We start from the raw sequence: 17,681 nt of genomic DNA on the forward strand, positions 1-17,681 counted from the left end.
GCTATTGATACGGTCACTTACCGCTACCTTTGGGTCAATGCACTCCAGCTGAACTAAAAGCTCGTCACTGGAATCGATCTTTCTAATGATTTCCTCACACAGTCTTTGGTAGAACATGACACTTATTTTTAACGAAAATAAAGCTTGCAACTAAAATCCGCGTCTCCGCTCCTTCCTTCACACAGTGCCAGAAACTTGGGCCCAAAGTAGGTGTTTTCGTAAGGTCTTTGATTGTTCGGAGACCGTACATTTATTTTGAAGGGGTCTGTTCTGTCTACAAATTCCTGTTTAATAATGTTCTGCATAATTTCCTTCAATGTTTCCCAGACTTTCTTCAGACTTTGATGAACCCTGACACTGTCACTCTGAAACTCAAGGTTTAGCTCGTTCACGACAGGCAATATGTACCCCAGAAAGAGGTAAAAAAGACGAAGCTTGACATTTCCGAGTCCTTCATGAATGCTCAAGGCGGTGGGAATGTTATCAGCGAGCATACTCTGAAAATAAATTTTCAGAGCATCCCACTGCTCAAGCAACCTCTTCACAACTTGCTCCATTGCTAGCCAGCGTGTCTTCGACGGGTAAAGTATTGCGTGTTCGGCAACTTCTACGAACTTCTGACACTCGGCAAATTCGCTTTTCCTTTTGGGGCTATAAGCGACAAAATTGTGCACGTCGTGAGTAAACTGTACTATTTCTCGATCTAGAACACTGCAAGCAGCGGCCGAACACACAGCGAAAGAATGACAAATGCACCCAAAAATGCACATCTCTATTTAGAAGTGCAGCCAGACCCGCTTGCTTACCGAGCATCACACTTGCATTATCCGACGCAAAACCAATGAGGTTGACTAAAGGGATATCTCTATCGCGCAGCTCCTTCAAGATGAGGTTTTTAAGCCCTTGAGCAGTGCTATCAGTGATGACTGGCATAGCAAAAAAACAAAATTTTTGATCTTATTTCGATCTTATTTTTGATCTTATTTCAAAAAGTTTGATTATTTTGATCTATTATATAAAATAGACAAAAAGTTTCATCTTATTTCGCTAGAAAAACCGAAAAATAAAAAACTGCAAGAAGTCGAGAAGAAAGTAACGACACAATCGGGTAGAACGGTTAAAAAACCCGATAGATGGAATTACACTTAATCAATATAGGATTAAACAATTTTAATGGATAGGCGTCATAAAGGAATAATAATTAAAAAAACTTTCAATTTACGAGTAAAAATCATACAATTATAAAAACGTTATATCAAAAAGTCTACCCGTACCATTCCAGTACGATATATCCAGTCCAGCTGCAAGAAGCCATGATAGGAAGTAATAAGCGAAAAATATTCATACACCTTAGAAATGATCTTTGGCTATTTTCCGTTCCAAGAGAAACTCTTGGAACTATGTTTTGCTACAGTAATACAGAAAAAATAGACACAAATTACAAAACAAAATTAGTGTTACAAGATGTGGGTACTATAACCATAAATTAAGGATGTCGACTTCTAACGAGAGAGTCAACTGTTCGAACGCCGTTAATTACCACGAGCACAAAGATAATAAGTCCCAAAATAATCAATTTCAAGGCAATTAACCTGTCGTACACTATTCCCAATATAGAAAATGAGGAAATGTAAACCTAAATATGGTCCAAAATAGAAAAAATAAAGGGACATTAAAGCTTACAAAAATAAGAGAAGCATTAGACTCCCAGATTCCCTTATTTACAAATGAAGACCACATATTAACGTACGTGGATGATACATACGGATTATTCTCAACCAATTTCTGGTAGAACATACTACTGACCGTATGTTTTGTATTCGCGACTTCCCTGACCATAAGAACCTTATTGACTTTTAATTGCGGAAAAATCCTGAGACTAAGAAGGCGAGAACCAAGAGAAGAACACGGGGAAACAGCTGAAATGCAGAGGTTAAACCCGGAACCCCATGAGAACGTCTAAGCCAAGAAAAAGGGAAGACATTAGAAAAAGAGTGGGTATAGAGGTCTCCACTCGTACTTGCTATGTCTTGTTCCCTCATTGTAAGTATCGTTTACGTAAAACCGTGCGGTTTCGACACTCCAACATGCGTTTCTTAAACAGCACGGACGTGCGTGAACAATGAAGGCATGAAATATGTTGTAAATTGAGACCTCAAACTAAACGATGTAGCGTAAATTATGTTAAATGGTTATTTTAAATCTAACGTAGTATTAAATAAGTGCCGAAGGAAATTAAAGAGAAATGTGTGTATTAAAGTATACTAACGAAAAATAATAAGAGACCTTATTTACAGCAACAATGTCATTTTTTGTTTATTATATATTATGACTATTTGTTTTAAAGAACGCGTGATTCTGCCTCGTTATTTTTATTACAGGAAGTGGATTGACATATTGGATATCGATCATTACAATGAGTTGTCCAGTGCAGATACCACCTAGTAGCATTTATTTTCACCATACCTCCACCAACGAAGAGTACACACCATAGACTCCAGCCAATTTTCATCCCAGCTACGTCTACGAAAATTACAGTTACCTTTTGATCGTTGTTTCCTCAACCATAAAAAATATTACGTATCAGGTACATTATATTTGAATCTCAGTATCCAGTGCACTATCGAACTATATAATCACATAAATCCTGAGAACCCCATCGACCAGTACAAGATATAAGTATATAAATATCACCCTTGCTTATCATTATGGACCCATGTACCATACAACTGTATAGATATTTGATGATCCCAAAAATTATTTATATGACGCAGATTCAAGCGTCTAATCCCCTCGAACATCTCTCAGAATTCATCCTATTCCCTCTATGTGAAAAGTTCATATTTCCTTTATCCCATAAATGTTACGGGAAAATTTCTGAAAAATGCACTTGGAAACCAACAATTGAATTACGGAAGCCAAAATTAACCCCAGTGATTAACCCCTTAGTGACAATATACCCCTCCCACAAGTTAAAGACAATATGTTGAAGGAGTCACTATAGTTTGATGTCGACCTGTTCCAAATCCAAACTTCAATTCCCCTGTGATTAACCAAGGAATCACTGCAAAAGTTAATAGACGCAAGCCATGAAGTAACAATTTTATAAGAGAAGTGTGATCCCTAAGTGCACGAATGAACAATTTTATACGAGAGACATTCTCTATGTGTCTTAAAATATCCCAAAAATAATATGCTGAGAAGAAAATGAACACATTCCCAGTGTTCGACCCCTTAATGATGAGGCACCCTGTGAACTATCAAAAAGCAAGTGAGAATGAACTCTGATAGCACATTCCCACACCTGTAGTTGGAAGCATCATTTCCCAATTGACAATTAGAGAAAGCTCGTCGTGTGAACACAATCATGCTCGAACTGTTCCATGAAGAAACTATGTTGTAAGTGCTTTAAAAATTTTGCCAAGACGAAAGGAGTGAAGGACCATAATTTACAACAGAAGGATTGAGTACGCTAAAAAGACATGAATGGTGATGAAATAGATGTGAATTTACATATGTTACTTCTTAATAACTTTCATAAATCAAAAATTCCAATATCCTATCATTAACGTTGCGTAGCAAACATCCCCAGTGAAAGTGTTCTAATGTTATCAGTGAACATGGTAAACCCAGTATTGTGTGTTTTAAATCGTTCTTATATGTAGTGTTAGATGTTCAGATAGAATTATGTGTAGCGTTGTCATGCTATTCATTTAATGTAGCGTAGATAGAAAGCAGTGTGCCCTATAGAAAGCAAAATAAAAAAAGATGGTAAAAGGTGAATTCTCAGAAAATCTTATGTAAAGGTAGAATAGCCCGAACCTTGTTGGAAATATAAAAGTATTCAGTGTTAGATGTAGAAAAAGAAAGAAAAATCCTTAGTATAGTAGATAGGCTAGAACCATAGATAATCTTAGTTGGGTAGGTGAACTTTAGAAAGATATATAATAAAATAAGAAAAAGCAATAGAGAAAATTTTTTAGCACTTCTGATTAAGCAGAAATAAAAATATAAAATAATACAATATCAATCAAAATTATATAGAATAAATAGTTAATAAATAGCGAATATTTCAAAAGCCCAAGGGCAAGCAAGTCCTAATGACGGGAGGTCATTAAATAATGGGAAGGGTTATATGTACCGTGAGTAAAATATGATGAATTTAAAATACAAAAATAAAGTTCCTTCTTTCTAAAGATAATTCCGACTTCTCTAATTAAGTTTAAATATAGTTTCAAAAAAAGAAAAGTTCTTAATCAGCAAAAAAAAGAATTGCATTTTAGCCTCAGACAAAGAACGGCGCTATCCAGTTTTGAATTTCGCCTAGAAGAGTGGTAATACAAAAACTACAAAATACTATGTTTTCGCAGGAAGTCTAAGTTATAAGAGTGTGTGAACGTTTAAATCATCAAAAATATTTAAGACAGATTATTGGACGGAGGGTTTGGCCCGCCTCAGGACTTAGGCCAATTGTGGGTCGGCTCTTAGAGCGCAGGACGAGGACTATGTTTGATAGTGGGGTAAAAAGTGTTTTTTGGAAGATTATTAAGATCAGAATTATATTGGCATTCAGGCATTGCGATTCAAATTATTATGCAGTCATTGTAGAGACTTGGTTATTATTTGCCGTCAATTGAAGTGAGCCCTGTTGTACACCTAAAATGTAAGTTACAATAAATCTATTGCTCTTCTATTTGTGTTTATTTTGTTTTATATGTCTGTATCTAGTCGCACGATAGATAATTAGTTCGCATACTTCCAGGGTAGAGCTCCAAGGGATCTGATTTCTACATAATATAACAGGTAATCGAGTTCGAGATAACCTGAGGAAAAGAGGTTACTTTTATATAATTACATATTTTATTTTCTCGCGTTCAGCGAGTGGCGTGGTCACCCATTTATCTATCCCCCCCTTTTTTGCATCCGGCGCAGCCCTCGACGGCACGAGATAAGCTATAACGGCTCAGATGATGTGATCGTAAAATTACCCGGCGGAACCTTTGATTTTCTTATCATTTTCATAGTTTGCTTAGCCTACCACTCGACCTAAGAAAAATTCACCCGGCGGAAACGGCGCGACCTTTAACGCCTTAAACGGCACAGTCTTTAGCGCTATAAGTGGCGCTAATAAAGAACTTATAAGGTGTAAGTTCACAGCTTTTAAGCATAATATTACATTGGACGCGGTCAATCTTCATTACCGCAATTAGGACAGTCATAAAAATTTTATCGCTACAGAGCGAAGAGGACAGAATTGCATTCATAAATGCGCGCAAAGATGCAGTTCGAGCGATTTGGCAGTCCCGGGTTCAGTATAAGGAGAAATTTTGCTTAACTGTACTATTCCTGTTAAGTTAAAAAACAGCTCAACCAAAGCAGGCGTTTGTTTGTGGTGACATTCTACATGAAACTTTGAAATAAAAGGAATCACCATTTTAATCTTTCCATTTTGGGATGTTTCATATGCAGTGGATATAAGTTACAAACAAAAAGCTTGATCTATGCATTAAAATTGACTATTTCAAGTCAACTTCAAAATCAATTTCTCAAAAGCTTGGTCTGGTGCTTGCTTTTCTTAAATACAACAGATTAGGTGTAGCAAAGAGTAGCCAATAATAACAGAAATAATAGTTTTGGCAATATTAGTAGCGTTTATGTGGGATAAAACCTTAGAGCCAACCAGTGGCATATCCAGGAGGGAAGCGGCCCGGCCTGCCCCATTGTAATTTTTCAGTTTTTTTTAGAGTGGTTTCTTGCCTGTTCCTCTCCCTTCACCGTAAATCCTGGATCCGCCACTACAATCGATACTGTTTTTTTTGCTTCCATGACTGCCTTATTAGGTAGACTGACAAGCCCCCTCCAAAACGAAATCCTGGCTACGCCGCTAAAGCCAACCAAAAGAACCAATTAGAAGAAAGTTATGAGCAAGATTTCTTAAGTTTGTTTTCAGCTTATATTAAAGGACTTAAATTAGCCACGAATGATTGTAGATAAAAATTAAGACCAATAAGAAAAATATGAGAAGCTCAGATCTTGTGAAACTTAAGGGATAAGGGAACGCCAGAAACATTTTCACTAGTACTGAGCATATATTCTTTCCAAATATTCTGGAAGAAAGACGTTAACATAGAAGCTTTCGAGAGCACGAATATTTTCACTTCATGATTTGTCTCTCACTATTTCCAATATTATTGTGCTCTTTTCCGACCAGACACAAAGATCACAAGACCGCCAACCAGTTATAAATAGCTGCCCTTGGATTTGGTGGTAATATTTATTACCAAGAGGGTGAGAACGGTCAAGGTAATAGTAGTTGGCACTGTCTTTCTTCAGGTAACTGTTTGATATATGTGTATTCGCACTGGCAACAACACCATCCAGTCTTTGAGTATACGGGGACTTGACTTCCACCAGCTTTTTTGCTGATACAATGCCATCAGGAGATGCACCAAGCATTCCACTTGGGGTTAGAAACAGGCCTGCAGGGGCAACAGTCACGCCGGAAATCTGCTCATATTCCTAGAACGAAAAAGCAAGATGAAAAACAAAATAACTTTTTCTAACATTTAATATTGTTGGTGCTGTTTTCTTCAAGTTTTTCTTTTTACTTTGTATTCCTTAAACGCGAATCTAAGGATAATAGGAATACATTTGTTAGTGAAAATTTTTCTAATTTCTCAGCTGCTTCATCTAAAAAAGAAAAGAAAAAAGAAAAACAAAAAAAACACTTCACTTTGACATATGGTCGCCCTTAGGGTAAGTTCAGACGTTTAAAAATTTCCATTCTCCCTATGGGAATTCCGGTAGGTAGTTTCGTGATTCCTATTCGGAGTTTGGCTAGGATTTTTTTCTAGCTGTTCCGGACGGAGGGCTGAAGTGATTGGGAATTTGGGACGGTATTTTTAAAATTTGAAAACAAGTCAATTGTTAGGAAATATAAAATTTCTTTTTTATTATTATTTCAAGACTAAAATATCGCAGAACTAGGCATTCACAGTGCTAGATTGTATCTTCAAATAAATACAATCCCTGATGGAGTTTTGTTGATACCTGTCTCGAAATTAATTTATCTGAATAAAATATACTGTTTATGGGGCAGTAGTGAAAATGGTAAAATTATACTTCAGCTATTTTTGGCTATCTTGGAAAGGGGTTAGGTTAGGAAAATAAAACTTTCAGGGATAGGTCTACAGGCTAAATATATATACTGGGAGGGTATTTTGAAGGACCTATCTCCACTCCTTCTCTCTCTAGAGGGTCTGGTAAAACTCTACTTTTGGCTATCTTGGCAAGAGGTTACCTCAAGAAAATGAAAGTTTCAATGATGGGCCTACAGGCTAATATATATCCAGGGAAGGTATTTTGAAATACCTACCTCCACTCCTTCTCCCTCTAGAGGTTCCTGAAATTTGCCTACATGACCTATTGAAATTTAAACAAAACAAAATTTTACCTTAATTTTCAGTTATCAGTATGTTTTTCTCTGGCTTTAGTTCTGAAAATGCAACTCCTGTTATTTGAGAAAAATTTTAAGCTACATTAATGTTTTTTTTTCTTCAAAATTTGGGAAATGTATTTGAATTTCTTTAAAACCTTATAAATTGGGATTGAGCAAAGTTGTGAAGCTGAAAACAATTTTGTTGTACTTAATTTAGGCAGAAGATCTAATTTGCAAAGTTTCAGTTTTATGACGTTCAGATTTTTAAGGGTCATCAGATTTCAGGACCCTTTAGAGGGAGAAGGAGTGGATATAGGTACTTCAAAATACCTTTCTGGGACATACTTTGGCATGTAAACCCCTCCCTGGAAGTTTCATTTTCCTAACCTAACCCCTTTCCAAGAGAGCCAAAAGTAGCTTAAGCAGAATTTTACTGTGCAATTGGCAGCAACTATCACTTGAGTTGTATTTTCAACATTTCCTTTTTTCAAATAATTTTTATTCTCTGGTCAGATTGGTGTTCCTGGCTATATGGTTGATACTCTGGGTTGGGAATCCTTTGTCCAAGGAGAACAAGTTTAATTCCTGGAATTTCCAGTTTATTTGGATTCGGATAGGGGGTCATTGAAGTGACTTAGTTTAGCAAGAGTTAGTCCAGTTTTAAATGAGGACCTGGAGAAATCTAGGGAAGGTAAGCAAGAAGAGCATGCAAAAGTAAAGGATAGCTGGTCCCTAGCTTGATATTGCTCTTTCTGGCTAAAAGACCACAAAATGGAGATCAGCACTTCCAGTTTGGACCTGGAAAGTCTACAGCCACCATACATACTTACATATTGGTGTTCTGTTAGCAAACAATATTTTATCTTCAGTTATTTTTAAAAGAATTTAGACAATCAGCTTTCTAAGTATGATTAGTATTAATTAATTTTTAAAGCCATGCTGACTTTTGATTTGAAACAAACATGTTTTGTTGTGTTTAAAGTAGAGATTTTAAAATTATTAATAATTAGAAGCCGTTTCTCTGATTTTGCCAACTTTTCAGGCAGTAAGTAATTTTTAATAACTTCAAAACATTTCTTCTGGTCCTTTACCAGTGGTTATCAATTATAATGCACTAAACAATGATTGAAATATGCTGTGGTCATGGGCGTAGGGAGGGAAGGCAGCTGCCCCTCCTAGACCTTCAAATTTACAATAAATATGGCTGAAAAAGCAGATGGTTGGAAAAGCGGTTGATAAAAGGCCCTCCATCACACTATCGACTGCCCTCCCCCCTTAGACAATATGCTGCCTACGCCCATTACTGTGGTCACTAAAAATTCTGAAAATCTAACCTATTTTAGCAACTTAGATTGTTCAAAAAGGTGTGAGAAAATATTTAATCTGGCCTACTGACTTATCCATGGAAACTTTGTTTTAAACCCATTAAATGTAAGAGAGATGAAGAAATGCAAGTAAGATGGCCCTTCCTTTTGCCTGAATAATGGATGCATGAACAAGAGTGTGGGTCATGAGATATTGCTGATGAATATGCTGGGGGATGAATGTTTTGCAAGATTGAAAAATTAAGGGTGATTGAGGATAGAAGTAAAATTTTGTGATTTGTATCTTTTATACTTATGCAGTGTCAAGTATTTTAAAGTTAATTTTCTTTTCTTTTTTTGACATGGCCCTAGTGCTTTAGTGCAATAAGACATGCTTATGTCCATCCATTTTTTTTAAACAAAGAAGAGTTCTATGTCTCCTAGCTTCAATAAAATGGTACTTTCTTTGGATTCTTTTCCATCCAATTAAAAGCAGTAGGGGCAGCATCAGGTACAAGTGACCTTCCTCTTAGTCTACATACACAGGGGGAAATCATACAGCTCTATACTAGCCTATAATATACCCCCAACTTGCCTAATGTGCAAATATATAGCCCAAGTTATAAATTTCCAATGTATTCTGCCACCTACTACTTGTTTTCCAGTTTGTATTTTGTCACAGTTGATTAAATTAATAGGTACTAGGGTTGAGGGACAGATTGAAAGAATAAATGGAAAATATGTTATTTTGAGACCCAGAATTCCAAGGGTGGGAAAAAACTTGCAAATAGACCTCTGGTATGAACAAGTAATTTGTAAGAAATGTATATCCATTTAAAGATTTAAAAAAAAACCTACAGAAAATAAAAAAGACAAATGAATAAATAAAAGTACCCTTTTACCACCATTTAAAGAATTGCCATAAATACAGATTACCTTTAAGACTGAAATGAACAAAGCTACAATTATGTATCTGTTTTCTTTAGACAGACTGAAGGGGCAAACCTCCAAGCTTTGACAAATTCAATCTTACTTTTGGCTCTTTTTCGGAGGGGACTATCTTTGGATTCTTTTCCATCCAACTAAAAACAGTAGGGGCAGAATCAAGGACAAGTGACCTTCCTCTTAGTCTACATACCAAGAGGGAAATAATGCAGCTCTATTTTAGCCTATCATTTACCCACAAGCTGCTAATGTAAAACTATGTAGCCAAAATTATATATTTCCAATGTATGCTACCACCTGTCACTTTTTTTCCAGTTTATGTTTTGTCACAGTTGATTAAATGAAAGGGTACAAGGGTTGAGGGACAGATTAAAAGAATAAATAGAAAATATGTAATTTGAGCTATCGATTTCTATATTAGGAGGGTTGGAAGACAACAGAGCTGCATGTAAAATGTTTAAGCTATAATTATTATGCAAATCATGAAGGGTCACTTTTTTAACATGTTTTCTTCTCTAAGCCTACAGGGCCTTCTCCAGGCTTATACCACATCAAGCACTGTGTACCCAGAGAAAAAGGTGCTTCGAAGGTGGAAGTCAAAAGATCAGGATGGGGGGTTCAATAAAAAACCTTAGACTATCAATTAGACAGACAGATTAAATAAATAGTTGCCAAGACTAGTGGCAACTATTACTTAAGTACAAGCATCTATAAAAGTGAGGGTATGAAAACTCTAATAAAAGGGGAACAAAAATGAAAACTGTGTTTTTTCTTACCTTGATTGCATCAGCTTCAAGTATCTTTCCCCACAAAAGAGACCTGCTTTGCTTAAAATCCTCTCCTAGATCTCCTCCAATCAAGGCTTTCATGGGGGTGTTAGAGGGTGGAAGTCTTCGGGCAATACAAGCCAAGACATCTGAAAAGTTACTGACAGTAATTCTGGCCTTCCGTAACCATAACCAAATATGGTTTGATGTCTGGCCAACATGTCTCCATGCTAACCATTGCAAGTTGGCTGGAACTTAGCTTTAGGGCGGAAACCAAACCAGGAATGTCAGAACCGCCACTTAGCACAGCACTGCCAATAATGTTTTCTACTGCTAGGTTATTAATCTCACCTATATCTGGGTTTGGTACATTGACTACCCAGTTAAGGGAGGAACTTGAGCAATACTTGCTCAGCAAGGATTTCACTTTGTCAACATAGGTGCCTGTCAGGAGTACTTCCAGGAGTGAATCGTTTAAAACCGGCTTTGGAAGGAACAACACTTCTGTTGGTTTGGACTTCAGTTTGTCTTCATTGTTTTTCTTCCTCCAGGAGCAAGGTAGGTCTGTACTCAAAATATTGTTCTGGGCATGTAACAGGAGTGCAGCCATATGGTGGCACCGGAATTGTCCTCTTGGACAGTCACATTTTCCAGAATATTCTTCCAATAGCTGAACCCAAAAAATTCACTGACTCAGTAGTTGTTATTGAGTATGAGCCATACTAGCTTTTTATTTTGAGTGTATTTAAAAATTGAAGGTCAATGCACTGAATGACCATAGGGGTAATTTACAGCAGTTTTTCATGCTGAAAAGACCAGAAATATTGCAAACACAAATATTGCTTTTAGGGACTTCCCCTCATTATTGGCCATGGTATATTAATTTTCATAAAGTGCCCAACATTCTTTGAAGCTAATTGTGCTCTAACCCAATCCTGCAACAGGGGTCCCAAAACACTCAGCTCTAGCAGCACAAGAGTTTGAGGGTGCAGAAAATCCAATGATCCAATGCACTCCCAAGAGTGTCAGTCATGGTTCCAGACACTAATTTATGTAGAGAGAACTTTGGTCAATAGCCAAATTCTAGAAAGCTAAAAATCTGTTAAGCAAAGAAAGATAAGGAAAGCTTCTAGAGGCACTCAAATAGAAAGTGGTCCCATTATTACACTACTTTCAGCTTCTAAACTGATGCTATAAATTGAAGAAAGTTGGGTGTTTCTAGTGTCTGTCTTTCAAACTACTCATTAAGGCTGCTCATTCTTGGCTCAACTGCCCTTTATTGTTTGATGTTCTATCTGAATATAAGAATCATTCCTGTCGCAAATTCTAAGTACTATTTTCATGGACAATCCTGCATAGCCTATAGGAATATGGTTTGTGTAGGCTTTGAATTTGAATTAAGGATCTTGGACTCTTAATGGGGTGTGAACAAGGCCAATTGAACAAACAGTGTACTGATGTCTGGGGGCCAAGCTAAAGGGTATGTCCTCTATTTTCAAATTTCTGAAGAAGAATTTGCAATGGGAATGATTGTTTTTAGAATAAGTATTGAAAACTGAATAATATTTTATCTTTTCTTTTCAGTCATCTTGAGTATAAACCTCTCTAGATCACACGTTTCAAAAGTTTCAAACCAACAAAACTCGATGAGTTTGGACTATAGGACCATAATTAGAGAGCTAAGAAATAAAGATACCATTGCTGTGTTCCTGACTGTTTATATCCTATATTGCAAGGGTAGCTAATCAACACCTTTATGGCAGCATTGCATTATGAATAGAATGGTGTTTATTTGTTAGCTATCTAATTATGGTCCTTCATTCCAAATTTATCCCAAAATCATGGCAATTGGTTATTGATCACATTTTGATTGACTTAGTTTTCTTGAAATAACAAAAAAAACACCTTAAACAACACACATTTTAGCAATTTCAGATTTAGAACTTGATAAAATAAGGCAAATCCTGGTAAAGGTGCAGTTTATTTCCCCCTGCAGTGTAGGGTGTAGAGCCCCTGTACATACGACTGGGGTATGCAGTAAGAAGTCAGTTGTTTATATTCTGCATCTACTGGACAGTATCTCTGCAATGTGACAGCCCAATTGACTGAATAAAAAACAGTTAGAAATAAGTCGTTTTTATCGGGGGAAACTAGGATGCACCTTTACCCAAATCGTTATACAAAACAGGCACACATACTAACAGAACTAACTTGTACATTGTACAGCTTCTCCTTCATGGAAGCATGAACCTGGCCACTGATAGTGGCTGAGCTGGGCTCATAAAAGAATGATTGGAGATGGCTAGATTTGCACTCCCTCGAAAAACTTCGAAATTTTATAAAAGCTTAGAATTTCCAATTAGTTGCGATTATCAAAATGGCTTGTTTAGGGCCGTTTTTTCACTCATGAATGTGCTAAGATCTTAAGGTTCAGTCAGACGCATAGGATTTCCTTTGAAGGGTGAAAGGAAATCCTTTAAGGATGACGAGAAAAGTGTTCAGACGTATACTACTATATCCTATTAAAGTACCAAGGACACCTAAAATGAAAACTAATTCATTAAATTGGTCAAGTGCAAACTTACACAGCCATATACGTCTTAAATTAGTATGAAAAACCGATAATTCATTTTTTAAGGAGATAGATTGCCAGTGTAAATAATGTATTCCAATAGGCAAGTTCGTAGCCAATTTCAAAAATAAAGAACGTGTTCTGATAAACAGCAGAAAATGAGCAAAAATAGCAAAAACAATAAATCAGCATATAACCTTAGGAAGTGTTGCTTTCCTGATTGTTGCAGCAAAAGAGAATCAATCCCATTAGTTTTTATACCCAACAAGGAGTTTGAAGAGTGGGCAAGATTGGTGAGTGAGCATTATGGTCCAGCCAAGAATAAATATTTGTCTCCCTTCTCTCTTTTGCCCAGACATAATCTTTGTGTTCTTCACTTTCGAAGTGAAGATTTTATGTTGGGACCCACTTCAAAAAAGGCCTTTTCAATGAAAAAGAACTCAAAGCCATGTTTCTTCGAAAGAGCAAGTGTGAATCTAGCTATTGTGGCTGGAATTTGTGGCCCTCCAGGACTTCTAAACTATGAAACAGTTTACAGGTAAATATTAACAGCTCAAGAAAAAGTGTCCAGACACAGTCTATTGCTAGTTTTGCAGGATAGTGACGTTTGCTGATAGCCTGCTTTGTGTAAGCCTAGGCTAAGATACCTAGTAGCCTAGGCCTATGTGATTTGCTTGAACATTTAACAGAATACAACTTCATAACTTGTAAATAATACTTTCCTATAGTTTTAATATTTGAAAAAACCTATAGGCCCTAACCAAACATTAAATCAAGAGAAAATTTTGTTAGTCAACTATGTGGCTAATAAGCAATTACAAGGCAGTTATTTGTGGTAAGATGTTGTATCAAAATAATCAAACAAGTCTTTAATGCCAAACTACTGTGTAGAAAGGGATTGAAGTAAGTCAACTGGCAGGGTAATATCAATGCAGTATGATGCTTTCTGGCCTAAATATTTGAAAGATAAATAACATCTAAGCCTAGGTTGTTCTATGTAAGAGTTTAAATTAGGGTCTGAATAGTTTTCTGTACTTTAGAGTCCACTTTGGTCAATAAGTTTAAAAGTTCATAGCCAGCTGGGGAAGGCACCTTTTGGACAACCAGTTTAGGTTATTCTTGCATATTGGCATCCCTTCAGCTAAAAATATAAATAGGTCATCAATGTTAAGCTGAATATTTAAAAATTGGGGTTCTTTTTTTTTAGGGAAAGTTATTTCCCAAATTCATTTACTTTTTAGGATTACTTTCCTCTTTAAAAAAAGCTTCCAATGTAGGCTACTTTCGAGCCACTAGTAAACAAAGGTAAATATTCGATGATGGTTGTTTTCTCCCTTACTTTGTGCTTTAATACTTCTAGACAGAGTGGATTACAGAATCTTAGGCTATTATTGCTCAAACCCTTTTATTTTTATCCTAATACTAGGAAAATAAGTAATATCCTATGAAACAGTCTGATCAAGTTAGATGACATTTCCTGTTTTAAGATCCATTTAAATCTTGTGGTAGATAGTTTAGCAATTGTTCATTAAAAACACAAATTCCTACCCTCTTTATGTGTTTGGTCTTTTGTTGACATTCCTTCATAACAATTAAAATTTTAGAGATTTAAATATGAAAGTTAAGTCACAAATCAGCAAAGCTTTTCCCCTGGTTGTTATGAGAGTTTCAAAGTAAAACAATCTCAGAAATCATCTTACTGTTTCTCATCTATTCTTTATGGAATTTTAACAGTTCTCATTGTTTTTGCAACCCAAACTTGAAAACCAGTATAGTACATCTAAATCTTAGATGTATATAGGTTTTGAAACAAGATTCAGCAGTATTTTTAGTAATTATTTATAATACTCTATTTATTGTTTTAGAACAAGAAATAATATTATTGGGTCTGAACTACATGAGATTCCAGGGACAGTGTCAACTTCACAGTTGGCCTATGTTGATTCCTAATATTCAGATCAAGTTGCCATAGAGGTAACTGTGGAGGACTTGGAAACCATAAATAAAAATGCTGATGCAGTTAATGTAAGTAATAGATTTATTTGAAAACATAACCTAGGAAGAACCTATTCATGAATAACAAGTATTCTTGCCCTGGCTTCTCTTCAGAATGAAGTAAAATATATTAAAAAGTATACTATATTATGATGGCTATTGGCTATAGTGACTTATCAATCTGAAAAACATATAACCACAAGTTTATGTTTCTATCTTATATCAAGTTAACAGATAGATGTTATAATTATATAGGAGCCAAAAAAGAATAAAACAGAACTAGAAAATTTGCATTGAAATCTCATTCAGTTGATATAACCAAACAGTTTGTGGGAACAAACTGTATAGTAAGAGCAACCTGGCTAAATAGAATGCAAAACTCTAAAAAACGGAACTTTGACACCAATAGATACATCAAAAGAATTGTATTTTTATGCTGATTTTAAATATTTAACTTTTGTCAAGTTTAGTCTTGCCCATCAAAATTTCAAAGCCTGAGAAAATTTCCCTTACTTTCGAAAACAGATGGAAACAACCCCTAAATGAAAACCACACCATCAAAATGAAACCTTAATGAAAACCACAACATCAAATTCAGCATATCAGAGAACCTTACTTCAGAGGTTTCAAGCTCCTATCTTCAAAAATGTGGAATTTTGTATTTTTTGCCAGAACAAAGATCATGGATGCCTGTTTATTTTTTTGTTTTTCTTTTTCCCAGGGGTGATTGTATTGACCCAGTGATCCTAGAATGTAGTGATAGGGCTCATTTGAACGTAGATTAAAAGTTTTAGTGCATTTTTTAATTAAAAATTTAATTTAATTTGATTAAAAACCTATTTAACTAAAAACTGCATTTTTATTGCCAATCTTGATGAGTGCCAGCTATCCTAACCACTAGTATGACTACCATTGTACCATTGAAGAATTATTAAAAATAAGAAATAATTATAGTTTTTCTTAAATTTTATTATAAACATTAAATAACAGGGAAATCCACAATCATGGGGGTAGGGAGGGGGGCAGTTCCCCCCCCCCTAGACCTTCAAAATTTCCGTCTATTTTGGTGTAAAATCATTTGGCTTGTACAAAGAATTTTTTAAAACTCCATCATACTATCGACTGCCCCCCCCCCTAGACAATATGCTACCTAATGCTGCCTACGCCCATGTCCACAATCATTTGATATAAGCTTAAATAAGAGTATATAAATCAATTGATAAGTGTTTTTTTCCACGAAATTAATGTACAAGTTAAGATTTTTTGGGACCCCTGGTTCTTTTTTTGCTGATAGAGTTTAAAATAAAAGATTTTCAATGTTAGCTAGTCAAGAGGTGTGGTAGTCCCCCAAATATAAAAAAAATCTATTGCAGACCTATCTTGTATTTCTACTATCATACCATATTGAATTAACAAAACAGGCTCACTGATTGTTTCTGTGGGTCACTCCTTTGCTTTTTTTCTGCCATAGCTATAAAACAGTTTGCCAGTGTTTCTTGTGTCCATTAAAATAAACTAACTCCTCTACCCACTTCTTTTCGTTTTAGTGAATTGGGTACAACTTTAGCTTGTCTAGGAAATGAGAATATATTGTTTCTTTTAACATTATTTTGTTTGTAGCACTTAACACCTTCTGGATCCAGGGAAAAGGTTTCAAAAACTTAATTTATTACAGGAAAATTTGGCCAATTCAAAGAGGAAGAGGAAACTTGTTTATCCAAAGCAAACAGGTTTTCGTGAACATAGCTATGCATTACCAGCTGGAAGTGGTTTCAAGCTATGTTGTCCACATTGTAAACATAATTTTGACCTAAGCACACAATCTACAAAAATTCTGAAATCCAAAAGTGGTTCAAAGCTCAAAAAGCTTCAGTTATCAAGCACACCCAAGAGACGGTTCCGAAGAATAACAGATAAAAAAAAATAATGAAAGACGTGATGTCAATCTTACTCAGTTAGTTCCAATACGAAGAAGGAATCTTGCATCTATCTTTGTTTCTGATTCTGATGAATCTAATACAGTTTCTCCTGTAAAGTCAAGAAAAAAAAATACTGCTCTTGGAGATTTAATTGATATAGTTGAAGCTGCTCCTTCCTCAGATGTGTCTTCACTATTTTCTTCCCCAAGACATCATCTAGACAGTAGACCAAAGACCTCAGATTTATCTTCACTATTTTCTTCACCAACTCATCAACTAGAGAGAATACCAATAAAAGCTTCGAAGTTTGTATTGAGTCAGAAAGATGAACCATCCTGTTCTCTTGTCAACCCAAATACAAAGCAACATTCATCCAGCACACCATTGCAGCAAAAACAATCTGAGACAGACTGGGTAAATACTGGAACAGAAACGGATGTTCTAAACACAACGTAAGTTTTTTTTATATCATGTCTATTCAAGTTACACAACTTGCCCTGACAGTCAGTAGACCATTTTGTTTATAACATTGCATGGAACTAGACTTTAAACCCAGATTCTGCTTCTTGGTTTTTGTTTATTTTTACATTTATCCCCTCCCCCCTAGGATACATTGTAACTGATAACTAGCTTATCCAAACACCAGGATTAATAAAACTATAAAGGATGGCTACTCTTATAGAATCATGTCCCAATGAGGGTGGAAAAAGAAACAGTTTTCAAAGTGTTTATAATATCATC

General features: G+C 35.7%; 1 protein-coding gene across 1 annotated transcript; it reads left to right on the forward strand.

The window, feature by feature from the left end:
• The first annotated feature begins 11,911 nt into the window (after positions 1-11,911).
• Positions 11,912-17,377, forward strand: LOC148940398 (uncharacterized). Its single transcript, XM_089105540.1, has 4 exons — positions 11,912-11,934; positions 13,256-13,564; positions 14,892-15,051; positions 16,697-17,377. Exons 1-3 carry the CDS (start codon positions 11,912-11,914, stop codon positions 14,974-14,976), a joined length of 417 nt encoding a protein of 138 aa, XP_088961666.1. The 3' UTR covers positions 14,977-15,051; positions 16,697-17,377.
• The last annotated feature ends 304 nt before the right edge of the window (positions 17,378-17,681 follow it).

The sequence above is a fragment of the Artemia sp. Qi Xiang Cuo genome, chromosome 19 (assembly GCF_049724085.1).
Source record: "Artemia sp. Qi Xiang Cuo chromosome 19, ASM4972408v1, whole genome shotgun sequence".
NCBI classification, from domain to species: domain Eukaryota; kingdom Metazoa; phylum Arthropoda; class Branchiopoda; order Anostraca; family Artemiidae; genus Artemia; species Artemia sp. Qi Xiang Cuo.

Excerpts from the sequence above, each read along its gene's own strand:
- LOC148940398 (XM_089105540.1), top strand. The coding sequence starts at position 11,912 with ATGTCTGGGGGCCAAGCTAAAGG. Across the intron at positions 11,935-13,255 it reads TCTGGGGGCCAAGCTAAAGG|CAAAAGAGAATCAATCCCAT; the intron begins GTATGTCCTCTA and ends TGATTGTTGCAG. Across the intron at positions 13,565-14,891 it reads AACTATGAAACAGTTTACAG|AACAAGAAATAATATTATTG; the intron begins GTAAATATTAAC and ends TTATTGTTTTAG.